The 27,841-nt window shown below is 44.3% G+C and overlaps 1 protein-coding gene across 1 annotated transcript in view; it reads right to left on the bottom strand.

Annotated features, from left to right (window-relative positions):
* Window positions 1-27,841, bottom strand: part of ITGB8 (integrin subunit beta 8) — a 321,665-nt gene that overhangs the window by 144,448 nt on the left and 149,376 nt on the right. The window contains 4 exon segments of the mRNA XM_030201630.1: window positions 13,899-14,032; window positions 14,035-14,056; window positions 23,036-23,198; window positions 26,374-26,620. Coding sequence (XP_030057490.1) covers window positions 13,899-14,032; window positions 14,035-14,056; window positions 23,036-23,198; window positions 26,374-26,620 — 566 coding nt within the window.

Raw genomic sequence — 27,841 nt, 5'->3', positions numbered from 1 at the left:
ATGGGAAAAAAGGGCAATATCTAAAGCTGTGTATACTAATGCCTGTTGTATAGGAAATACTATTCTGATCTAGAGGCTAAGCTGGAAGAAGCTGATTGAACTTACTGGTAGTCAAAGAGACATGGTTCGTGAAGAACCATTACTGAGATATAATTATACTGGATTATAATTTGTTCAGGAAGGACAGGGTAGGAAGAGGAGTGGACTTATAAAGATAATATTAAAGTGTCAGAATTGCAGGACTTAAGGAGTAAGGAAGAGGCAATGCAGTTAATCTGGAATGAGGAAATGGAAACTCTACAGTGATGTGATATACAGGCCTCCTTCACAGGCAGAAGTGGACAGAGATTTAATTGAAGACATTCACAATATAGCTATGAAATAGGAAGTACTACTAACAGGCCCAGAAATGCCCCCTCACTGCTCTGACAATTTTGGAACTTCTTAAACTGAACATTCTTCTTATGAGAGTAATTTTAGAACATGATGCCTAGGCAAGGCAGGTACATAGTTGCATATGTTCTATCTATTTTATAAAGGCATCATATGCACCTATGCACCTCTCAGTCGATAACACCCTCATCCTCCCCGTCTCATCTGCCCGCAACCTCAGAGTCATCTTTGACTCCTCCCTCTCCTTCTCTGCGCATATCCAGCAGATAGCCAAGACCTGTCGCTTCTTCCTCTTTAACATCAGCAAAATTCGCCCTTTCCTCTCTGAACACACCACCCTAACTCTCATCCACGCTCTCATTACCTCTCGCCTTGACTACTGCAACTTACTCCTTACCGGCCTCCCACTTAGCCATCTATCCCCCCTTCAATCTGTTCAGAACTCTGCTGCACGTCTTATATTCCGCCAGAACCGATATACTCATATCACCTCTCTCCTCAGGTCACTTCACTGGCTTCCAATCAGATACCGCATTCAATTCAAGCTTCTCCTTCTTACCTACAAATGCACTCAGTCTGCTGCCCCTCACTACCTTTCTACCCTCATCTCCCCTTGCGTTCCCGCCCGAAACCTCCATTCACAGGACAAATCCCTCCTCTCAGTACCCTTCTCCACCACCGCCAACTCCAGGCTCCGCTCATTCTGCCTTGCCTCACCCTATGCTTGGAACAACCTTCCTGAGCCCATAAGCCAAGCCCCCTCCCTGCCCATCTTCAAGTCTTTGCTTAAAACCCACCTCTTCAATGCTGCGTTTGGCACCTAACTCCGACCGTTCAGTAAATCCAGACGGCCCCAATTTGACTGCCCCTATCGAACTGACCGTTCACTTGTCTTTCAGATTGTAAGCTCTTTGAGCAGGGACTGTCCCTCTATGTTAAATTGTACAGCGCTGCGTAACCCTAGTAGTGCTTTAGAAATGTTAAGTAGTAGTAGTATAACAGCCTCCCTGTATCAGTCATACACACTCTGTCCTCTAACCTCTCCCCCTAAAACACAAATGCATATTATCATATAAAAGCAGGTGCTATGTTTTTTGAATGTTCACTTTTATACATATATACCCCTGTTCTACAGGTCACTTATAAAACTATCACACTTAGGAGGTAAGAAATAAGAAGATAAGAACATAAGAATAGCCATACCAGATCAGACCAATGGTCCATCTAGCCCAGAATCCTGCTTCCAACAGTGGCCAATCCAGGTCACAAGTACTTGGCAGAAACCCAATTAATAGCAACATTCCATGCTACAAATCACCAGGCAAGTGGTGGCTTCCACTAAAAAGTAATGTGTGGTGTGGATAAAGATCAAAATTCAAAAGAGAAAAACAAAAATCCACATAATACGAAATGACAATCAGGGAAAAAGCCTCAAAGAGCTTAGAAACTATGAAATAGGTCTCAACAAGCTAAACGGACACAATGGTCCTCTCTTCATCATAGGCAAAAGACCCTGAGGCCACAGCTATGAAAAATCTATTCGCTGTAGCCAAAAAACGCTTTATTTAAATATAAATTTTTCTTTTCAAGTTAACAGATTTTCAATGCATTGAACACTACACTAGGAATACAGAAAGATATCCATAAATAATTGGTTCACTTATCTCTGTTCAGTGTTCTCAATCAGATGCTGCTCCCGCTATGCGGTCCCTCAAAAGCTGCCCTGAGCCGACGGTAGCTAGCATTTCGCTGCTTCTTCAGGGTCTCAGGATGGGACGCTCACACAGCTCCCTTCGGCAGCGTACACTGCCGCGAAACACTGGCCGTCGGCTCAGGGCAGCTTTTGAGGAACCGCATAGCGGGAGCAGCATCTGATTGAGAACATTGAACATTGAAAATCTGTTAACTTGAAAAGAAAAATTTATATTTAAATAAAGCGTTTTTTGGCTACAGCGAATAGATTTTTCATAGCTGTGGCCTCAGGGTTTTTTGCCTATGATGAAGAGAGGACCATTGTGTCCGTTTAGCTTGTTGAGACCTATTTCATAGTCTCTAAGCTCTTTGAGGCTTTTTCCCTGATTGTCATTTCGTATTAAGTGGTGGCTTCCCGCATGTCTATCTCAATAACAGACTATGGACTTACATTTTGATGACCTGAATGTAGGCAGGTTCAGGAAAAGAATTTGAGTAGCACTCAGATAACATGTGTGCACATACAGCAACTCCTAAGCAGGTGTTAATTTAATGTGAGCATAGCACTGCAAATACTACATCAAGATCTAGAGGAGCAATGCATCTCCTACTGGGAAAACAGAACAAAGTGGACTGTTATATATTTCTACACAGAAATTACACACTAGCAGAATCACTCACCTCGGTCACATAAAACAGACGGACCTCCAACCAAATAAAGAATGAGGGACCACAAATCAGAAACAGAACTATGCAGATAAAAACTTAACTAGAAACCTCATAAAGCTAGAGCCTGTGATTGTTGTGGGTTTTGTGAGGCTATTTTACAATGTTAATGTTCATGTTATATTCCCCTCAACACCTTTAAAATAAGTACAGAGTGGATTACAATTCAAAATATAACCAGTCTACAAAATTGGGAGCTCACAATTATAAAGTAAAAGAAGTTAACATAAAATAGTAAGCATAACATCAATATCTAACTAGAAAGCACATATTTTCTTAATAGATATGTTTTTTGAAATTTTACGAAAAAATAAATAACATGATTGAGATTTCACCAAAGTTGGTAAAAAAATTCCAAATTTGAGAGGCCTGATAAGAAAATACTTGAACTTCAAATTTAGGCAACATGTTATAAAATTTACTTTTCATGAGTCTAGACATTTAATTGTAGTCCACATACCTTAAGGTTCAACAAAAATATATTCAAATATATAAACAGCAGTAATCTAATACTTTTACATTTGTAATGTTAAAAAATAATAAACAAAGGGATTAATTTTATAAGCCTTTCTCATATAAAATCATGTTTTATGTGAAGAAATTAGTGCATATAAAATGGTCTGGCAGTATACACACATGAAAGTATGTATCACTAATTCGTAACACATATATTTGTATGGTAAACCTGTAAAGATATGCAGGGGTTCAGATTTGGCAGAGTTGTAATGTCACCACCCTCCTGCGCTCCGTTGTATCTGTGGTGGTTTACCCAACACCTGTTGTTAGTAGTCGTGGCTAATGTTGGGTGCCTCACGGAGCTCAGTGGATGGTGCAGGAATACTAACCTCGTCCCACCCTTTCAAAAAGATGTGGGAGGAAAAATAAACTAAATTGGATACTTTTCTAAATTAACCAGAACCACCACACTGTTAAGATTTTTAAACAATGTCAAACTTTAATTTCAGAAAGTTCTATAAAGCGAATGCTACATACCTGTAGAAGGTATTCTCCGAGGACAGCAGGCTGATTGTTCTCACTGATGGGTGACGTCCACGGCAGCCCCTCCAATCGGAAACTTCTCTAGCAAAGTCCTTTGCTAGTCCTCGCGCGCCCGCGCGCACCGCGCATGCGCGGCCGTCTTCCCGCCCGAAACCGGCTCCAGCCGGCCAGTCCAGTATGTAGCAAGACAATACACTTCAAGGGAAGACACAACTCCAACGGGGAGGCGGGCGGGTTTGTGAGAACAATCAGCCTGCTGTCCTCGGAGAATACCTTCTACAGGTATGTAGCATTCGCTTTCTCCGAGGACAAGCAGGCTGCTTGTTCTCACTGATGGGGTATCCCTAGCCCCCAGGCTCACTCAAAACAATAACCATGGTCAATTGGGCCTCGCAACGGCGAGGACATAACTGAGATTGACCTAAAAAATTTACCAACTAACTGAGAGTGCAGCCTGGAACAGAACAAACAGGGCCCTCGGGGGGTGGAGTTGGATCCTAAAGCCCAAACAGGTTCTGAAGAACTGACTGCCCGAACCGACTGTCGCGTCGGGTATCCTGCTGCAGGCAGTAATGAGATGTGAATGTGTGGACAGATGACCACGTCGCAGCTTTGCAAATTTCTTCGATGGAGGCTGACTTCAAGTGGGCTACCGACGCAGCCATGGCTCTAACATTATGAGCCATGACATGACCCTCAAGAGCCAGCCCCGCCTGGGCGTAAGTGAAGGAAATGCAATCTGCTAGCCAATTGGATATGGTGCGTTTCCCTACAGCCACTCCCCTCCTATTGGGATCAAAAGAAACAAACAATTGGGCGGACTGTCTGTGGGGCTGTGTCCGCTCCAGATAGAAGGCCAATGCTCTCTTGCAGTCCAATGTGTGCAGCTGACGTTCAGCAGGGCAGGAATGAGGACGGGGAAAGAATGTTGGCAAGACAATTGACTGGTTCAGATGGAACTCCGACACGACCTTTGGCAAGAACTTAGGGTGAGTGCGGAGGACTACTCTGTTATGATGAAATTTGGTGTAAGGGGCCTGGGCTACCAGGGCCTGAAGCTCACTGACTCTACGAGCTGAAGTGACTGCCACCAAGAAAATGACCTTCCAGGTCAAGTACTTCAGATGGCAGGAATTCAGTGGCTCAAAAGGAGGTTTCATCAGCTGGGTGAGAACGACATTGAGATCCCATGACACTGTAGGAGGCTTGACAGGGGGCTTTGACAAAAGCAAACCTCTCATGAAGCGAACAACTAAAGGCTGTCCTGAGATCGGCTTACCTTCCACATGGTAATGGTATGCACTGATTGCGCTAAGGTGAACTCTTACAGGGTTGGTCTTGAGACCAGACTCAGACAAGTGCAGAAGGTATTCAAGCAGGGTCTGTGTAGGACAAGAGCGAGGAGCTAGGGCCTTGCTGTCACACCAGACGGCAAACCTCCTCCACAGAAAGAAGTAACTCCTCTTAGTGGAATCTTTCCTGGAAGCAAGCAAGACGCGGGAGACACCCTCTGACAGACCCAAAGAGGCAAAGTCTACGCTCTCAACATCCAGGCCGTGAGAGCCAGGGACCGGAGGCTGGGATGCAGAAGAGCCCCTTCGTCCTGCGTGATGAGGGTCGGAAAACACTCCAATCTCCACGGTTCTTCGGAGGATAACTCCAGAAGAAGAGGGAACCAGATCTGACGCGGCCAAAAAGGAGCAATCAGAATCATGGTGCCTCGGTCTTGCTTGAGTTTCAACAAAGTCTTCCCACCAGAGGAATGGGAGGATAAGCATACAGCAGGCCCTCCCCACAATCCAGGAGGAAGGCATCCGATGCCAGTCTGCCAGGGGCCTGAAGCCTGGAACAGAACTGAGGGACTTTGTGGTTCACTCGAGATGCGAAGAGATCCACCAAGGGGGTGCCCCACGCTTGGAAGATCTGGCGCACCACTCTGGAGTTGAGCGACCACTCGTGAGGTTGCATAATCCGGCTCAGTCTGTCGGCCAGGACTGTTGTTACGCCTGCCAGATATGTGGCTTGGAGCACCATGCAGAGACGGCGAGCCCAGAGCCACATGCTGACGGCTTCCTGACACAGGGGGCGAGATCCGGTGTCCCCCTGCTGTTGACATAGTACATGGCAACCTGGTTGTCTGTCTGAATTTGGATAATTTGATGGGACAGCCGATCTCTGAAAGCCTTCAGAGCGTTCCAGATCGCTCGCAACTCCAGGAGATTGATCTGTAGACCGCGTTCCTGGAGGGACCAGCTTCCTTGGGTGTGAAGCCCATCGACATGAGCTCCCCATCCCAGGAGAGACGCATTCGTTGTCAGCACTTTTTGTGGCTGAGGAATTTGGAAAGGACGTCCCAGAGTCAAATTGGACCAGATTGTCCACCAATACAGGGATTCGAGAAAACTCGTGGACAGGTGGATCATGTCTTCTAGACCCCCAGCAGCCTGATACCACTGGGAGGCTAGGGTCCATTGAGCAGATCTCATGTGAAGACGGGCCATGGGAGTCACATGAACTGTGGAGGCCATGTGGCCCAGCAATCTCAACATCTGCCGAGCTGTGATCTGCTGGGACGCTCGCACCCGCGAGACGAGGGACAACAAGTTGTTGGCCCTCGTCTCTGGGAGATAGGCGCGAGCCGTCCGAGAATCCAGCAGAGCTCCTATGAATTCGAGCTTCTGCACTGGGAGAAGATGGGACTTTGGATAATTTATCACAAACCCCAGTAGCTCCAGGAGGCGAATAGTCATCTGCATGGACTGCAGGGCTCCTGCCTCGGATGTGTTCTTCACCAGCCAATCGTCGAGATATGGGAACACGTGCACCCCCAGCCTGCGAAGTGCCACTGCTACCACAGCTAGGCACTTTGTGAACACCCTGGGCGCAGAGGCGAGCCCAAAGGGTAGCACACAGTACTGGAAGTGGCGTGTGCCCAACTGAAATCGCAGATACTGTCTGTGAGCTGGCAGTATCGGGATGTGTGTGTAGGCATCCTTCAAGTCCAGAGAGCATAGCCAATCGTTTTGCTGAATCCTGGGGAGAAGGGTGCCCAGGGAAAGCATCCTGAACTTTTCTTTTACGAGATATTTGTTCAGGGCCCTTAGGTCTAGGATGGGACGCATCCCCCCTGTTTTCTTTTCCACAAGGAAGTACCTGGAATAGAATCCCAGCCCTTCTTGCCCGGATGGCACGGGCTCGACCGCATTGGCGCTGAGAAGGGCGGAGAGTTCCTCTGCAAGTACCTGCCTGTGCTGGAAGCTGTAAGACTGAGCTCCCGGTGGACAATTTGGAGGTTTGAGGCCAAATTGAGGGTGTATCCTTGCCGGACTATTTGAAGAACCCACTGGTCGGAGGTTATGAGAGGCCACCTTTGGTGAAAAGCTTTCAACCTCCCCCCGACTGGCAGGTCGCCCGGCACTGACACTTGGATGTCGGCTATGCTCTGCTGGAGCCAGTCAAAAGCTCGCCCCTTGCTTTTGCTGGGGAGCCGCGGGGCCTTGCTGAGGCGCACGCTGCTGACGATGAGCGAGCGCGCTGGGGCTTAGCCTGGGCCGCAGGCTGTCGAGAAGGAGGATTGTACCTACGCTTACCAGAAGCATAGGGAACAGTCTTCCTTCCCCCAAAAAATCTTCTACCTGTAGAGGTAGATGCTGAAGGCTGCCGGCGGGAGAACTTGTCGAATGCGGTGTCCCGCTGGTGGAGATGCTCTACCACCTGTTCAACCTTCTCTCCAAAAATGTTATCCGCACGGCAAGGCGAGTCCGCAATCCGCTGCTGGAGTCTATTCTCCAGGTCGGCGGCACGCAGCCATGAGAGCCTGCGCATCACCACACCTTGAGCAGCGGCCCTGGACGCAACATCAAAGGTGTCATACACCCCTCTGGCCAGGAATTTTCTGCACGCCTTCAGCTGCCTGACCACCTCCTGAAAAGGCTTGGCCTGCTCAGGGGGAAGAGCATCAACCAAGCCCGCCAACTGCCTCACATTGTTCCGCATATGTATGCTCGTGTAGAGCTGGTACGACTGAATTTTGGCCACGAGCATAGAAGAATGGTAGGCCTTCCTCCCAAAGGAGTCTAAGGTTCTAGGGTCTTTGCCCGGGGGCGCCGAAGCATGCTCCCTAGAACTCTTAGCCTTCTTTAGGGCCAAATCCACAACTCCAGAGTCATGAGGCAACTGGGTGCGCATCAGCTCTGGGTCCCCATGGATCCGGTACTGGGACTCGATCTTCTTGGGAAAGTGGGGATTACTTAGTGGCTTGGTCCAGTTCGCAAGCAATGTCTTTTTTAGGACATGGTGCAAGGGAACAGTGGACGCTCCTTAGGTGGAGAAGGATAGTCCAGGAGCTCAAACATTTCAGCCCTGGGCTCGTCCTCCACAACCACCGGGAAGGGGATGGCCGTAGACATCTCCCGGACAAAGGAAGCGAAAGACAGACTCTCGGGAGGAGAAAGCTGCCTTTCAGGAGAGGGAGTAGGATCAGAAGGAAGACCCTCAGACTCCTCGTCAGAGAAATATCTGGGGTCTTCCTCTTCCTCCCACGAGGCCTCACCCTCGGTGTCAGACACAAGTTCACGAACCTGTGTCTGCAACCTCGCCCGGCTCGACTCCGTGGAGCCACGTCCACGATGGGGGCGTCGAGAGGTAGACTCCCTCGCCCGCATCGGCGAAGCTCCCTCCGCCGACGTAGTCGGGGAGCCCTCCTGGGAGGTGGCCGCAGTCGGCACCGCACGTGGTACCGACGTCGGGGACCTCACCCCGGGCGATGGGCCAGCCGGCGCCACGATCGACGGTACCGGAGGCGCAAGCACCGCCGGTACCGGAGGGGAAGGGCGCAACAGCTCTCCCAGAATCTCTGGGAGAACGGCCCGGAGGCTCTCGTTCAGAGCGGCTGCAGAGAAAGGCAAAGAGGTCGATGCAGGCGTCGATGTCAGAACCTGTTCCGGGCGAGGAGGCTGTTCCGGGCTGTCCAGAGTGGAGCGCATCGACACCTCCTGAACAGAGGGTGAGCGGTCCTCTCGGTGCCGATGCCTGCTGGGTGCCGACTCCCTCGGCGACCCAGAGCTCTCGGTGCCGACGCGGGGAGGAGACCGGTGTCGATGCTTCTTCGACTTCTTCCGAAGCATGTCACCGGAGCTCCCCGGCACCGTCGAGGAGGACGTAGAATCCAGCCGTCGCTTCCTCGGGGCCGAGGCCGAGGAGGTCGGTCTCGGGGGGGCTGTACCGCAGGAGCCCTCAGGGTAGGAGGAGACCCCACCCGAAGGCTCACCGCCACCAGCAGGGGAATGGACAGCCCTCACCTGCACTCCTGACGATGCACCACTGTCCGACGACATCAGCAGACGAGGTCCCGGTACCACCGACGTCGATGCAGTCGCCCGATACCTTGGCACCGATGCAGAGGCCCGATGCCTCGATGCACTCGATACAGTGGCGGCCGAGGAAGATGGTCTGGACGCTGACGACATCGATGCACTCGAGATCCCGGTGCCGATGCCGACGAAGAGCCCGAGAACAACACGTTCCACTGGGCTAATCTCGCTACCTGAGTCCGCCTTTGAAGCAGGGAACACAGACTACAGTTCTGAGGGCGGTGCTCGGCCCCCAGACACTGAAGACACGACGAGTGTCTATCAGTGAGCGAGATTACCCGGGCGCACTGGGTGCACTTCTTGAAGCCGCTGGAAGGCTTCGATGTCATGGGCGGAAAAATCACGCCGGCGAAATCAAAATCCGAAATGACGGAAAAAGAGCACCAAAAAATTTAGAAGGGAGAAATCTCGACCGAGGCGAAAAGAGGCCTACCCCGACGACGAAAGAAAACTTATCGGGCAAAAAGCTGGAAGTACGGGAAGGGGTGGTCTGAAACCCGGGGGGGGGGGGGTTTCCGAAGCGCTTCCCAACACTTTAAAGACTTTTTCCGAAGAAAAAACACGTCAAAAATAAATTTGGACGCGCGAGGTCGACTTTCCGGGGCTCGACACGGCGAAACACGACCGTACGAGTGCGGACAAAAGAAGACTGGCCGGCTCGAGCCGGTTTCGGGCGGGAAGACGGCCGCGCATGCGCGGTGCGCGCGGGCGCGCGAGGACTAGCAAAGGACTTTGCTAGAGAAGTTTCCAATTGGAGGGGCTGCCGTGGACGTCACCCATCAGTGAGAACAAGCAGCCTGCTTGTCCTCGGAGAACAATATTACTAACAATTAAAAGAAACATTAGCTGTAAAACAATGAGCAGATAAACCCTTTCGCTGTGTTATCTTATTTTCCCTTATATCTCTTTTCCCTTCTAGGTACCTCTTACTCATGTCAGGACATACCCAATATCAGATAAGTATGAAAAGAACCTTAACAACCTAAATTATTTTATGTATTTTATCTCTCTGTGTATATTTCCCTGAATTTGATTTTTTGTTGTTTCTTTCCTCTTCTCAGGTCACTGTAAGCAGCTCACCTCTCTCATCAAGGTAATAAGGTAAGTATGTTTTTTTATTTTTTTCCCTATCATAGTAACATAGTAACATAGTAGATGACGGCAGAAAAAGACCTGCATGGTCCATCCAGTCTGCCCAAGACAAACTCATATGTGTATACCTTACCTTGAATTGAATTTGTACCTGTCCTTTTCAGGGCACAGACCATATAAGTCTGCCCAGCAGTATTTCCCGCCTCCCAACCACCAGTCCCGCCTCCCAGCACCGGCTCTGGTACAGACCGTATAAGTCTGCCCTCCCCTATCCTCGCTTCCCAACCACCACCCCCTCTTTCCCCCACCTGCTCTGCCACCCAATTTCAGCTAAGCTTCTGAGGATCCATTCCTTCTGCACAGGATTCCACTCTTTACTTCTAATCTTTTTATATGTCCCAAAATGTCACTTAGCTGTCGTTGGTTCACTCTCCGTTCCTGTCGCCGTCTTTCTTGCGTGGGGGCCCGTTGTCAACAGATGCTTTGTTTCTGTGAGGTCTTCCTCCTAAACCTTTCTTTAAGCAAATGAAAAGGAGGCAAAACCCTCTCTTCCTGCTTCATACTGGAACTCTAAAGGATTGGTTCAAAACTGTGGCCAACTTTTCTTTAAAAGTAAAATTAACCAAAGTTCCCTATCTTCCAGGTCTAAGCTTTAGTTTTGTTCCCTGAACTTGTGGTGAGAGAGATGATTGTCCCCTTCACACAATCACTCCCACACAATTCTTTTATACACTTATTCAAACTCTTATTTCAACTCACTACCCCTTAAGCTATAACTCTACTTCCATTGAATTAAACTTTAAATTTATTCCCCAAACCCTTTCCCAAATACTCCTTAAGCTACTAATACTATTACACTAATAACCCTCTCTTATCAAATTCCCCTTAACTCCTACCCTATTCATACATTCACACTATCCTAATAAAATTTTAAAACTTATTCTATAAATCACACCTTCCTTACACACCTCACTTTCATTCACCATCAATCACCAGAAACTTTTCCCAATATCCTAACTTTTACCATTAAAACCCTCCTCTCACTACCAGCACCTCCTCAGCACCTCCACTCTCTCTGACCATCAATCCCACTCTCACCAACTGCCCACTCCCCGGTTGCCTTGGTAACCAGCCTTGGCTTGCCTTCCAAACCAGCCTTGGCTTGCGTCCAAGACCCTTTCAGCCAATCCCTGATTATAGTAACATTCTAATTTCCACTGCTGACCAGCGGAATTCTGGCCAGCAGTGCAAAATCCCCATTTTAACCCCATAGAAAAGTAATAAAACTAAATAAAAACCCAATAAAACTTTATCCGAATCACCCCAAAATTTCCATACCAATTAAACTTCCCATTCCCTATTAAATCCTGCTTTTAAAATTTAAAAATACACTTTTTACAGTCCGCCCGCAATTATCTCTCCTAAACTCCCCTCAAAATCCCAAAATAATTTGAAACCCCCTCTAAAATTCAATCCCCCTCCTCTTTACCTGCTACGTCGAATTTAAAAATTTACAATGTAATTAACCCCTTAGAACCCACACTACTCCAGAACACCCCCAAAAAATATTAAAATTTAAAATGTAATCTCCCACAAAAATAAAGAAAAATACCCTGAACCCAAATATGCAAATAGAATTTAAAACCAACAAACTCCTGATTTTTTAAAATAAAAAACGCTATTTTCACAATTTAAAATCAACAATTAAAATTCCGGGCCAACGACCCCCTTACCTTGTTCCTGATTTTCTCCACACGTGATCCCAACCAACGGATCTGGTCCCGTGGTCCTGGGCCAAAAACGGAGGGGAAAATAAAACAGCCCCAAAAACTGCGCTTCTTCTGGAGCTCCAGCTTAAAAATCGAGGCCCCGGCTTGTAGGCCTCGCCGGAGCTCCTAAAAAAAAAAAAAAATAGTGCGCACGCGCGCACCCCGACACACCCCTCAGCGGCTGTGGACGTGCCCAACCGTCCCTGGCCCGCAGAAAACTCCCGCGCAGTCTCTCTTCGCTCCCAGGGACTCGCCCAATCGTCCCCGGGAGCCAAAAATGGCAGCGCCGCACCGGGAAATTGCGGCGCCGCCCCAAAAACCACAGCGCTTCCAGCAGCGCCTTGTTCCGGCCCCAACGAGCCCCAAAACACATCGGGAGCGCTACTCTCCCCCTGCAGCGCTCCCGACCACCAAAATGGGCCCAACATCGGCCCCAACGCGACCCCAAGACTCAGGCAGTGCCCCGGAACAACGACGCAAACCTCCCCTCTCCTCCACACAAAAACAAAACAAAGCTGCCTCCCGCAGCGCATCCCCCCCCCCCCCCCCGCAGTCCGGCCACAAACGGCCCAAAACAAACATGTCTCCAGCAGCACAGCCCCACTGCCTCCCAAGACCCAGGTAAGTATTTTTATTTTTTTTTCCTTTTAACCCTAGTTACAGTAAGATATACTCTGATGCTGTAAAATTTGTTTGTATCCACACAGACATGGGCATGATGTTTGTGCCTGCTTCTGCACATATGTAAATGTCTGTCTACTTTCTGGTGGAGTAATTTTATAAAGGCACACATGCTCCCGAATTCTATCAAAGTTGCTAAAAACTGTGCATTCAAATTTGGGCACATGCCCAATTTGCACACAACTGAATAACAAGCTAATTACTGTTGATATTTGGCTTAACAACCAATTATTGGCACTAATTAGATTTAATTGAAATATACATGCATAAATTTAAATTTTATAAGCTAGTTCAAAAAGGGGGCACAGAAATGGGAGGTTCATAGGTGGAACAGAGGGCATTCCTAACATTTACATGTGTTATAGAATAAGGGGATAAGCACCTAATTTAGGTGCATACATTTGCACCAATTTTCAGTTGGTGCAAATGGTCACACCTAAAGTTAGCCACTATTTGCATGGCATAAGTGCTATTCTATAAACCAGTGTTTCTTAAGTCGATCCTGGAATACCCCTTACCAGTCAGGTTTTCATGATATCCACAATGAAGGGCATTGAAAGAGATTTGCATATAATGGAGGCAGTGTATGTAAATCAATTTCATACATATTCACTGCAGATATCCTAAAAACCTGATGGCAAGAGGGTACTCCAGGACTGACTTGGGAAACACTGCTACAAATTGCCCCTAAATTTAAGAACGGTTTATAAAATGGCGCTTTTTTGGTGCAGGTTTTTTTTGGTGCCATATACAGAATTCACCCCATGATGTCTTTATAACATAGGTACTATATATCAATCTATGTGCCTCAGTACCCTGTTATAAAACTACCCTTTAAAAAATCAGAATTTGCAAATAAGCCTGGAGCAGAAGATATAGTGCAAACTAACATAAGAAGCAAGTCTATCAATCTCACTCTAGCTGTTGGTGAACAGATACACAAGCTTAAGAGAGCAAATGAAAATGTGTCTGGAAAATGTGATAGATGAAGAGCAAATGATACTTTAATTTCAACCACTGTGTTTTCTCAAGACATCATCAACTTGGATAATAATTTGCTAGGCTTTACTTTTTATTTTCTCTGTTGTGCTTGATTTTTCTGCTCTGTCATCTCTTGTTTCTCTCTGACTGCCCTCACAGTGTGAAAAATAAGGTTATTATTTATCATTAATACCATGTTGGTTGATCTGATGTATACATTATCTCTCAGATGGCAGTTTCCATCATTGGGTACAACGATCCCAGCTAGCTTGCTGTCAAGGGCTAAATGTGAGGTCTGATCTGTCATCATCAGAAGTAAGCGTTTAGCTCTTTACGCCATCCAATCTCTTTCTAAGGTTTAAAAAAATACAATCAAGAACAGAAATCATTCTTTTATTCTTTAAAATAGTCATCTCTAATTTTATTATCAAATAAGGTGCATGGCACTGTCAAAGAAACAGATAGATTTGTTTTGTTGGGCAGATTAAAGAGCAGGATTACTATTAGTGTGACTTTGGATCAAGGCTATCTTCAGTACCGATCACAATGACTTATTTTAAACATGGTGATCCCAAGTGATTTATCTGACATTGGATATAACACATCACTTTAATTCACAGAAAAGAGACAGATTTTTACATTTTATTCAAAGACCAAATATGTTCTGTTCTAATATCTCTTTTTTTGGGGGAGGGCGGGGGAGGACGACTATGTCATAATATAGGAGCTCCAACAGAGGTGGCAGGGGTGTAAGTATGTGTTAGCTGCAGCTATCAGTTCATGGATGTTTGGATTATTATGAAACATTATAGACAGACATGGGAAAGAGGCAAAACAAGGTACTGGAAAAGAATGACAGAAAAAGCTCTTACTAGGATGGGCAGTCATTTATAACTGAAGTGTCAATGATATTTCTTCTGTAATTTACCATCATTGGCAAACAGACAAGGTTCACAAACCAAGGCCCTTAATTACCCCCCCCCCCCCCCCCCCCCCCGGGACCTACCTCCATGGTGGTCTAGCGGGGTCCACGGGCAAGACTGAGAAAGATCTGCTCTTGCCCATAGCCATGGCTGTGACTATTCTCCATAGTCTTGCTCTGCCCCAATAGACCCTGCTAGACCACCAGGGAGGCAGGTGAAAGGGGAGCATTGTGGGGGAAGGAATGGGGGTTGCAGAAATGTTCATTTTGTGTCATCTCCTGTGTATATTTGCAGAAAAAAAAAAAGAATAGCAGGGAACTGGTCAATGCGAGAGGTAATTATAGAGGTTGTACATGGCTGTTATAGTGGCACAGTTCTGATGTAAGTCACGGATATGAGACATCAATGGCAGAGCGAAGATACTACCTGTAACAGGCATTCTCCGAGGACAGCAGGCTTTATATTCTCACAAGTGGGTGATGCCGACCCGCACATCCTAGTCTGAGATATATTAAAGATAAATGAGAGCTTTGTGGAGTGCGAGACACACTCCACCTCGCATGCGCGAGTGACTTCCCGCCCGCTGCGAGAATGCGGTCCCCTCAGTTTAATGCTATAGTACAAAATAAAGTAAAAATAACAAAGGAGACAACTCCAAGGGAAGGTGGGAGGGATTGTGAGAATATTGTAGCGCTATAGAAATGCTAAATAGTAATAGTAGTAGTAGTAGAATATACAGCCTGTTGTCCTTGAACAATGCCTACTACAAGTAAGTCTCTTCGCTTTCTCCGAGGAAAAACAGGCTTGTGGGGAATCCCCAGCATCCAGGCTCACCAAAAACAACAAACATTGGCCAAGTGGGCCTCACAACGGCGAAGGCATAACAGAGATTAATCTGAAACTATATACAATCCAAATGAGAGTGCAGCCTGGAACAGAATAAAATGGGCCTAGGAGAGTGGAGTTGGATTCTAGACCCAAACAAATTCTGCAACACTGTCTGCCTGAACCGTCTGTCGCGTCCACACATTCACCACCCTCCTCCTGCCTTGAGCAGACCACGTCACAGCCTTGCAAATTTCTTCAATGGAGGCTGAACTCAAGGGGGCTACCAACGCAGCCATGGCTCTGACATTATGAGCCGTGACATGACTCTCTAGGCCTAGCCCAGCCTGGGCATAAGTGAAGGAAATGCATCTGCCAGCCAATTAGAATGCGTTTCCCCGATGGGTGATCCCCATCCTGTTGGGTTCAAAAGAAACAAAAGCTGGGCGGACTGTCTGCAGGGCCTTGACCACTCCATGTAGTAGGCCAATGCTCTCCTGCCAATCCAAGGTGTGCAAGCTGCTTTCACCAGGATGCGCAGGAAGTCGGGGAAAGAATGTTGGCAAGACAATCGACTGGTTCAGATGGAACTCAGACACCACTTTCGGCAGGAACTTAGGGTGCGTGCAGAGAACTACTCTGTTGTGATGAAACTTAGTATAAGGTGCATCCACTACTAAGGCCAGAACCTCATTGACCCTACGAGCTGAAGTAACAGCCACCAATAAAATGACCTTCCAAGATCAAGAACTTCAGATGGCAGGAATTCAGAGACTCAAAAGGAGCTTTCATCAGCTGGGTGAGAACGATGTTGAGTTCCATGACACTAGTGGGGTCTGACAGGGGCTTTGACAAACTAAACCTCTCAAGAAGTGAACAACTACAGGCTGTCCAGAGATGGGCTTCCCTCCTACATAAGTACACAAGTATTGACATACTGGGAAAAACCAAAGGTCCATCAAGTCCAGCATCCTGTTTCCAACAGTGGCCAATCCAGGTCACAAATACCTGGCCAGATCCCCAAAAAGTACAAAACATTTTATACTGCTTATCTCAGAAATAATGATTTTCCCCAAGTCCATTTAATAATGGACTATTGACTTTTCCTTTAGGAAGCTGTCCAAACGTTTTTTTAATCTCTGCTAAGCTAACCGCCTTACCATTTTCTCTGGCAACGAATTCCAGAGTTTAATATACGTGAGTGAAGAAAAATTTTATCCGATTCGTTTTAAATTTACTACCTTGTAACTTCATCGAATGCCCCCTAGTCCTAGTATTTTGGGAAAGCGTAAACAGATGCTTCACCTCTATCCACTCAACTCCACTCATTATTTTATAGACCTCTATTATATCTCCTCTCAGCCACCTTTTCTCCAAGCTGAAGAGCCCTAGCCGTTTAGCTTGTCCTCATAGGGAAGTCATCCCATCCCCTTTATCATTTTGTTGCCCTTCTCTGCACCTTTTCTAATTCCACTATATCTTTTTTAGGATGCGGCGACCAGAATGAACACAATATTCGAGGTGCGGTCACACCATGGAGCGATACAAAGGCATTATAACATCCTCATTTTTGTTTTCCATTCCTTTCCTAATAATACCTAACATTCTATTTGCTTTCTTAGCCACCGCAGCACACTGACCAGAAGGTTTCAACGTATCATCAACGACGACACCTAGATCCCTTTCTTGGTCTGTGACTTCTAACATGGAACCTTGCATGATGTAACTATACTCAGGTTCCTCTTTCCCACATGCATCACTTTGCACTTGCTCAATTAAACGTCATCTGCCATTTAGACGCCCAGTCTCCCAATCTCGTAAGGTCCTCTTGTAATTTTTCACAATCCTCCTGTGATTTAACAACTTTGAATAGCTTTGTGTCGTCATCAAATTTAATTACCTCACTAGTTATTCTCGTCTCTAGGTCATTTATAAGTATGTCAAAAAGCAGCAGTCCTAGCACAGATCCCTGGGGAACCCCATTAACTACCCTTCTCCATTGAGAATACTGACCATTGAACCCTACTCTCTGTTTTCTATCTTTTAACCAGTTTTTAATCCACAATATAACACAACCTCTATCCCATGACTCTCCAATTTCCTCTGGAGTTTTTCATGAGGTACTTTGTCAAACCACTTCTGAAAATCCAGATACACAATATCAACCGGCTCACCTTTTTCCACATGTTTGTTCACCCCTTCAAAGAAATGTAGTAGATTGGGAGGCAAGATTTCCCTTCACTAAATCCATGTTGACTTGTCTCATTAATCCATGCTTTTGAATATGCTCTGTAATTTTGTTCTTTATAATAGTCTCTACCATTTTGCCCCGGCACCCGACGTCAGACTCACTGGTCTATAATTTCCCGGATCTCCTCTGGAACCTTTTTTAAAATCTGCGTTACATTGGCCAACCTCGAATCTTCTGGTGCCACGCTCGATTTTAAGGATAAATTACATATTACTAACAATAGCTCCACAAGCTCATTCTTCAGTTTTATCAATACTCTAGGATGAATACCATCCGGTCCAGGAGATTTGCTACTCTTCAGTTTGTAGAACTGCCCCATACATCCTCCCAGGTTTACAGAGAATTCATTAAGTTTCTCCGACTCGTCAGCTTTGAATACCATTTTCTGGCACCGGTATCTCACCCAAATCTTCCTCGATGAAGACCGAAGCAAAGAATTCGTTTAATCTCTCCGCTATGGCTTTGTCTTCCCTGATTGCCCCTTTTACTCCTCGGTCATCTAGCGGTCCAATAGATTCTTTTGCCGGCTTTCCTGCTTTTGATATACCTTTAAAAATTTTATAATATGTTTTTGCCTCCAATGCAATCTTTTTTCAAAGTACCTCTTTGCTTTCCTTATCAGCGCTTTGCATTTGACTTGACATTCCTTATGCTGATTCTTATTATTTTCAGTCGGTTCCTTTTTCCATTTTCTGAAGGATTTTCTTTTAGCTCTATTAGCTTCCTTCACCTCACTTTTTAACCACACCGGCTGTCGTTGGTCTTCCGTCCTCCTCTTTTTATATGCGGAATATATTTGGCCTGGGCTTCCAGGATGGCGCTCTAAGTTTTTGTTTTTTACCGTTCTTCTCATTTATCATAGTCTCCTTTTTTAAAGTAAATGCTAAGTATTTGATTTCTATGTATACTTACTTCAAGCTAATATCAATCCGATCATATTATAATCACTGTATCGAGCAGCCCCTAGCACCATTACCTCCTGCACCAGATCATGCACTTCCCAGTAAGGACTATGTCTAGAATTTTTCCTTTTCTGGTCGGCTCCTGTACCAGCTGCTCCATAAAGCTGTCCTTAATTTTTATCAAGGAATTTTTACCTCCCTAGCGTGCCCTGACGTTATATTTACCCAGTCAACATCGGGGGAATTGAAATCACCCATTATTATTGTTTTGCCAGTTTGTTGCGTCCCTAATTTCCTTTAACATTTCTGCATCCGTCTGTTCATCCTGCCCAGTGTGGCCGGTAGTACGCTCCTATCACTATCCACCTGGTCAGGATGAACAGACTGATGCAGAGTTGATGAAAGCACTAATTGCACTAAGATGAACCCTTACAGAGTTGGTCTTGAGACCAGACTCTGGTAGGTGTAGAAGGTATTCAAGCAGGGTCTGTGTAGGGCAAGTAAGGGGATCTAGGGCCTTGCTCTCACACCAGATGGCAAACCTCCTACATTTGAAAAAATCCCACATCTTAGTGGAATCTTTCCTGGAAGCCAGCAAGACCCAGGAGACACCCTCCAAAAGACCTAAGGAAGCGAATTCTGCCTCTTTTTATTTTTGTTTTCATTACGCTTATCACATATTTTGCTTTCGCACAGACATTGAGTGCTTGTTTAAAAGTATTCCTTAAAGACTGCTAAGAGTCCTGCTATATTGTTAATTTCTTTTCTGATTCTATCTAGACACTTAATTCATCTACTAATGGGTTTGATTCCTATTTAGCTATCCCAGTGATATATTCTACAAGATATTATATCCTTATTGGTTACCAACTTAACACCAAAGGAATCCCTCTGGTTTTGCTCCTAGCTATTTAAATCACAATGACCCGAACATTGGTGCCTTCCTACTAAACATCATACTAAAAAGGCTCCAAAACCTTTTGTAATAAATGCCACTTGATTAAAGTCCCACTGTTGAGCAACTTTACTTGTTCTGTTTTTTCCCTGTCTGTACGTTATGTCAATGCTCAATCAGTTGTTAACAAAGCTGCAATTATTAAAGATTGGATAAATGACAATCTCTGTAACTTAGCTACATGCAAAAGATGATCCTATTATTCTTGATGTATGCCCACCCAGGGCCAGATGCACTAAACTTAACGAGCCATTAACGAGCAAGTAGTAAACCATGGCATGCACTAAATGCTTCTCCGAGACATTTTCCGATCACGGTAGCAGGTAACGAAAACGGAATGCAGATAAGCAAATTAGTAGCTCAATGTGTATAAATCGTATTGTAGTGAGATGCACTACTGTTTTCCGATTGCTTAACCGTGAAAAATCTAAAGGGAGGTTTGTACCTCTCATTGGGGCTGCGCAGCCTCTAAAAACTTGTATAAATGTAACAAAAAGAATTGGGAAAAAAGATTGTCCAAGTGCTCGTCAGGGACGTCCTTTATGGATGTCCTTCACTGCCTAGCCACGAAGGACGCCCATCACAAAAGCTGCAGGAAGACGTCCAGCTCGTGTTATATGTCCCTTATGAGCACTTGGATTTTTTTTTTCTTCAGAGAAGTCCTTCCTAATTGCCTGATGTAAGCCTGCCTTTAACATGCAAGCAGTAACCAATGGAAATGTTAAGAGCAGTAGCACTTAAATTAACTGGGGCTTTTTTCAGCACTGAGGTTTCAGGCTGCTGACAAGTTTCCTGTTCGTCAGGGACGTCCTTTTTTTGTTGTTGCTTTTTTTGAGTGAAGGACGTTCATAAAGGACATCCTTGGCATGCGCAGAGCAGCCAGCATAACGCTTGGCTGCTTTGCGCATGCTCGACTGGCCGACTGGCTTCCGAGGGAACAGAGAATGCAAGTAAGCTACAACGAGCAGCTCATTTGCATTCCCTTTCCTTGATGCATGGCCATTCCCTACCGATTGGCTATGGAATTGGTAAGGGAAGGGCTCTTCCGAGGACCTTAGTGCATCTGACCCCCAGTCATTCTGTTCTTCACTTCCCTAGAGCTAAAAAGAGAGGAGGTGGTTTAGCTATCATCTATAAATCATCTATTTCCTCTATTTAAATGATCCTTTACTGCCTCATTCTAAGAAGATAGAATCTGGTCCGTTTTTCATCCAATCACTACTGAACAGGTCAATCATGCATTATGCAAATTCATACTGTCTGTTCAATACGTGCCCTACCTATCTCCTCAAGTCAGCTCCTGATTTTTTCTTACATCATTTGCATTTGAATCTTACTTTGCTATTGTCTCAAGGTTTCTTTCCCTCTGACAAAGGCAATATTATTTGACTCATATACCTAAAAGTACCCAAACTAGCTTGTTTAGTTTCAACTATAAACCAATAGCCTCAATTCCTCTTCTTGTTAGGTAATAGAAGAACTTGTCATGCGCCAACTTATGAAGTATCTTCAGCTTCATGCCATTTTGCACAGTTCACAATCTGGTTTTAGGCCCTCTTACAGTACAGAAACTGTGCTTACCACCCTTTGGCTAGCTTTAGGAGAGAATTAAGTTCTGGCAACAAAATATTGATACTTCAATTTGATCTATCCAGTGCCTTTGATACTGTTGATCATAATTTTTTTTAAACATTCTTGGATATTACGGAATCTGTGGAGTTGTCCTGAAATGGTTTTCTGGCTTCTTAAGATCTAGGTCGTATCAAGTCAAACAATCAGGTGTACTTTCTTCCACTTGGTCTCCTGGCTATGGGGTCCCTCAGGATTCCCATCTTTCCCCCATCTTATTTAACATTATGATACCACCTCTTGGTTATCTTGTAGAAAAACATGGTCTTTCGACTTACATATATGCTGATGATGTCACCATTTATATCCCATTATCTAAGGAATTACTTGACATAAACATGATTAGTCTAGGGATAAAACTTATGGAATCTTGGACGTCTAATTTCAAACTAAACCTTAAAACTAAGTTTCTAATTATAACTAACCCTCACCATCCTATGAATCTTAGTAACTTTACTATTAAGATCAAAACCTATTCCCTTGAGTCATCAATGAAAATCTTGGGAACAATAGTTTCCTCACCCTTGAAATCAAGTCTCTAAGTTGACCTTGAGTGTCTTTCACTCACTTTGGAAGCTAAAGAGTGTTGGAGGAGGCACAGAGAAGGCCTCCAGTATTCAATTTCTCAGAATTAATTTTTCATTTTTAGACAGGGAGAGATGAAGATTTCTCCCCTTCTGATCATGAGAACAGTTATTGCTGGAAGCATTTCCCTCTACCCCCCCCCCCCCCCCCTTACCCAGCCAGGTAATTGTAAACCTGTCTGCCCACGATCTCTCCCATAAGTGTGGACAGGCCTCAGGGAATTTGGGCGACAGAGTTCTTTTCCATGTCTTTTGTAAGGGGGCACTTCACAAGGCAAGAGAGAATGACATTTCTGTAACCGTGAGAGGAAATAACACTACTGTTTCTCTGTTGCCCTGCGCAACCTACAAGCGTCTCTATTGTATTAAGCAAGATTTGTATCCTTCCATTGGATGACATATTAGCTGCAAAATTCTAAACCATTCTTCAAGCTTCAATAGATTCCTTCTCATATGTACGCTATTGCAGATTTTGGTATCATCTGCAAAGAGGCAAACCTTATCCACGAATCCTCTCAAAATATCACTCACAAACATGTCAAAAAAACCAGACTAAGGTCTAAATCCTTGTGGCACACCACTGATAATACCTTTATTATCAGAGTGAACATAATTTATCAATTCCCTTTGTCACCTCCCATTTAACCACTTTCTAACCAAAATCAGTCAATTCAGGGCCCACACACAACTGCCAGATTTTCTAATCTAGTCACCAAAGTGTTTTTGAACTGTCAAGGGTTCTAAAATGTCAACATTTTAGTTCTTTTGCAAATTTTGGGACATTTTATCACACAAAGTCCTTTTAGTGAAAAGTGTTTGTATAGGGGGTCTTTTACTAAGGTACCTTAACGTTTAGCACTAGCTGATCTTTAGCGCACCTTCGTAAAAACTCCCCTTAATATATTAGCCTCTTAGAATGAAATTCCTCTAAGGCAAGAAAATATTAAGGGCCTGTTTACTAAGGTGTGCTAGCATTTTTAGCACATGCTAACTAGAGACACCCATATATTTCTGTGTGTGTCTCTAGCATTAGTGCACGCTAAAAATACTAGTGTACCTACAGCGCGGTTTAGTAAACAGGGCCCCTACTATACCTGAATGCAACTTGCCTTGAATCCAAGTTTGGAAAGGGCAAATAATTAAACGTAAAATTAAAATCCAATCAACAGTAAATTGTTCTAAATTATTAAGGACACTTGCATTCACTGAAACTTTAAATACAATACTGCTGTGCATTCAGATTACTCTTGAATCTGCTTACCTGGCATACAACTGCTTGAAGCATAGCATCAAATACGCCTTCGGGTGTATCAATATTTCCAGAATGTTTTTGTTTTCTCACGGCATTTCTAAATTCTGTTACATTATCAGTCATGGAAAGCACATGAATATAGCCATGAGAAGGCATACAGGCAGAAAAACCACTACAAGGCAAAACAGAAACATGATATGTTTTTAGGATGCACTGTTATATCCTTCAATATTAATTACAGTTTGAATTTGGAGGAAGACAAAATTAAAATACTGTATTGGACTACATTGAGTTTAACAATAAAAGGAATCACAGAGCACAGATCTCTGGGATTTTTCGGGGCCGATATTCACATTGCAGGAAGCAGACCAGCTAACCCCCCTGGTCGGTAGTGAGCCTGGATATTCAATGTTGGGCCGTTTCCAGTGACCAGCATTGAATATCTGGTTTATTTTTGGCTGGGCTAAACTTAACCAGCCAGTCTAATATTCACGCTGGCCGGTTAAGTTTATAGCTGCCAAAGATAGGCCTGCTGGGTGGCCTGATTTGTCCACCAAACTTAGCCAACGATGTCCTGAATATTCACATATAGCCGGTTATATTTCACAATATAACTGGTTAGCTGCTATGCACTGACTGTGAATATTCAACAGAAGATAACCGCTGAATATTCAAGGATAACCGGTTAAGGAGCAGTTCATGGCTGGTTAAATAGTGCTTAATATCAGAAAGGGGGGGGGGTGTTCCGTGTTTTGGTCTGTAAAATGTTTCCCTGACATAGGATTGGTTTTACTGCTTGTCATGTGCACTTTCAAGAAACTGTCATCACAGAGCATAATTTTTGGTTTTATTATATTACTAGTAAAAAAGGCCCATTTCTGACACAAATGAAACGGGTGCTAGCAAGGTTTTCCTCGGAGTGTGTATGTTTGAGAGAATGTATGTGAGAGTGGCTGTGTGTGAGAGACAGAGAGTGAATGTGTGAGTGTGTGTGTGTGTGTGAGAGGGAGAGTGAGTCTGGGTGCGAGTGTGTCTGTGAGAGAGAGAGTGTGTGTGTGAGAATGAGAGTGTGTGCAAGTGCGTATGTGAGACACAGTGTGAGAGAGTGTGTGTTTCACACAGATACAGTGTGTGCAAGAGAGAGAGTGTGTGAGATACAGACTCTCTGTGAGACTGAGTGTATGAGACCAAGAGAGTGTGTGAGTGACTGTGTGACACATAGAGAGTGAATGTGATACAGTGTGAGACATAGAGTGTGTGAGAGACAGTGTGTGAGAGTGAGAGAGAGAATAACATTGACTGTGAGAGAGAGAGTGTGTGTGTGTGACAGAGATACCTCCCCCCCTCTCTCTCTGTCTCTGGTGTCTGAGCGTTACTGTGCAGGACGCTGAGCTCTGGCTGTGCTTCAAGGAACTGACCAATCCAATTTAACAGAATGCACCTCCAACATTCTGAAGCCGAGAAACCTCGTGTGGTTGGTCACTTCTGCTTGTGACGAACCCGAAAGTACGTGATATCAATTCAGGAGATGGATACAGAGAACAGGAATGCCTCAGCCATGCAGTCAGCTTCAGAATGTTGGAGATGCGTTTTATTATATAGGATGATAATTTTTTTTTCAAAATTCAATGCAGTATCACAATATAATTCTGTACACGAATCAGTATACTTTTAAAATCTTGGCCTGCAGCACTTTTAATACAGTCAACAATTACTGGAATCAAACACAAATTCTTATGGGCCAATAATCAATATACTGGCCACCAGATAGTCAACACATAACTACTTTACTCACACATTTAAAAGGTAGACATACATATAGACGACATGGAGACATTCAAGCTGGAGGAGGAGCAAGGGTAGGCCCCAAAACTATTTAATGGTTACATTTAGCTGCTAAACAGATAATTTATAAATGTAGAGAATTTAGATTTAGCTCACGCTTTAGCAATAGAAGCTCAAGGTGAGTTCCATTCAGAACCAGTAGGTATTTCTCTTTCCTTAGAAGACTTACAATATAAGGCTATCCATAAAGTAATGGAAGATTAAGCCCCTTAGTCTATTCATTTGACACCTAACTGTGCAGGTAGTTTACAGAATACTAGCACTTACACACATCATAAACCTCAAGAATTGGCATTTCTGTGCTTACATGCTAGGCAGTGTTCCATAAAATAGATGCCAAAGTTGCAAAGCGCATAACTGCAAGGAAGGCATACACATAGCCAGGCCATTGGTATGTCATCAAGTGACATACAGAATACATTGGGTGTGTTGCATGGCGCACTTAAGCATGCAAACTTACACCAGCTATTGGCCTGTTGTAAGTAGGAGCGCCAATGCATATTTACATTAGTATTCTACAATAATTTAGACTCATTTAAGTGCCATTATAAAATTGGTACTAACTGTGCCCCATTGTGGTGCCTACATCTTGGTTCTGAGCTCTAGAATTACCCCTTAAGTAACTTGTCCAAAGATTAGAGAGTGTCGGTGGGATTTGAACCCTGTCTTTCCTTGATTCTCAGTCAGCTGTTACCCCTTGGGCTGAATGAGAGGCCTAAACTAAATGGATAGTGCCAATGCAGTTAACACACTATAAGGGCAATTCTGTAACAAGATGCTCAAGGGTGCGCACCCCTTTTCAAGTGTAAATGCATAAAAAATTAAAACTTATGCGCATATCCGCTGTAAGCACTACTGTGTAAGGCACATGTAAATGGCTTAATGTGCAAATGCAAGGGGGTTGAAGCTGTGGGCAGAGCATGTGAGGGATTATATGTGTGTCTCCCTTAAGTTACGCCACTCTTACTGCATTTAGGCACACCTAGTTACACCATGTCTATGGCTGGTGTAACTGCACACGCTTAAATGTAAGGTGATCTGATAGCAGCTTAAGCAATTTTTCTAAAACAATCTAGGTGCCTAGATACTGTTATAGAATGGGCTCTCAATATGCGGCATCAGGGTGCCTAAAAGGAGATACTCACTTATAAAATTGCTCTACTTCTGTATAGATTCCTATACAGAGTGTAGCACTGAATACATTACACAGAAAGCCAGTGATTGCACCAGCTCAAATATAGCCTTTAGACTATTTGTGATGTTTTATGCATGTGACCCATGTATGGCTCAAGAATCCTATCAAGATGAAAACATGCATGCATAAAAACCTAACAGAATAAAAAACATACAACATAATTTCAAACCACATAAATCACTTTTCCCTCTGTATATTTCCCATCTATGCAAGAGATACATGCTTTAGTAGCAATATGCTGAGCCTGGTTCACAATATTTCCATACACTGTTTTATCATATACTAGTATATGTCAAACAGTACATACCTGCAAGGATTATTGATTTTGCGTGGATGAATGCTGCTGTATGGTGATACAGCTTTATCTACAAATGATCCAAATCCAAATCGAAAATCACGAGAGACATTTGTCATCTTCTGAAACAAGTCAAGTCCAATGGAGTTTAAGTTTTCTATACTTTTGAGCATAGAAGCAGAGACATCAACTAAATAGTAAAGGTCCACAGGATATTTCTCCAGGTGACGAATTGTTAATGTAAAACTTGCTTCTGCTCCTATTTAGAAAATGAAATACACTTTAAGCAAATGTTTATAAATATGAAAATTAAAAATATGTCTATATCCAATGCAAACCTTTTTGTCATATTTGTGTTATTTCAACAGGTTTCAAGTAGGGCCAATGCTAGGGTTTCTGGTGCACCCCTTCAACCTATCAGACGGTGCTCACTCCCCCATCCAGCATCTCTCCTTTCTTCCTTCCCCACCACCACATTTAGCATTCTCCTCCTCTCTTTCCTTCCCTCCCCTCCCCAAGAGCAGCAGAACACCTTTTGTTTGGTAGGTTCCAAGCTCTGCCCTCAGCTCCACATTCAATTCCCACAATGATTTACATTTAGTCAATTTTATGTAAATCATATACCCTCTAATTCAATAACAGGGCGGTGCCATTTGTGCATATATGCTATAGAATACTAGCCCTTATGCACGTATAATGCATACTTACATGCAAAAGTCACTTAGCACATAAGTGCAAGGTGGTATATGTGGGAGGGGCATGGGCGGGGGGGGTTCGAATTACACACGTAAATTACAAAATAGTTATGTGCTAAAGCGCCGTATTTAGATGCATCAAAAACGAAAGTATATCAATGCTCTTCAATACATCTGACCATGGAATGGTGCTACTAATTGGGTTTATGCTAGGTATTTGTGACCTGGATTGGCCACTGCTGGAAACAGGACACTGTATATGGACCATTGATCTGACCCAGTATGGCTGTTCTTATGTTCTTATGACCACTACCAGCAATACTAGAACTATGAGGTTAGATCTTAATACATATTTTAAATATATCAAAAAAATTTTAAATATGGACTGCAACTTGCTTGGCTCACATTTCTAGAGCCACTAGACAAAAAAAAATCATCAACAGTCCATATAAAGTGCTTAACTTAATGTGAAAATGTATTTCCATGAAAATAATGTTGAATCTTATAATGTTACAAATAGTACTATGGAACATACTATAAAACTAATGTCAAAGCTAACCTCAAATAGTTTTGAATTTGTGCTTCATTCACTTTCTCTATAAAGATATTCCATTAAGTAACATCAACCTCACATCTCCCAATAGGGAATAATAGCTTAGTATTGAAATAACCACTATCATTAATGGGAGTCAGTTATTATCATAGGTTCTTTTTATAAAAAAAGAAAGAGGAAAAAAGAATCAGCATCAAAAACTCCCTTCCTGTGGAGAAAATCTTGCAATGTT

The sequence above is a fragment of the Microcaecilia unicolor genome, chromosome 1, assembly GCF_901765095.1.
Source record: "Microcaecilia unicolor chromosome 1, aMicUni1.1, whole genome shotgun sequence".
In the NCBI taxonomy this organism is placed as follows: Eukaryota; Metazoa; Chordata; class Amphibia; order Gymnophiona; family Siphonopidae; genus Microcaecilia; species Microcaecilia unicolor.
Note: the sequence above shows the minus strand (reverse complement) of the source record. Positions and strands in the feature narration are given on the sequence as shown.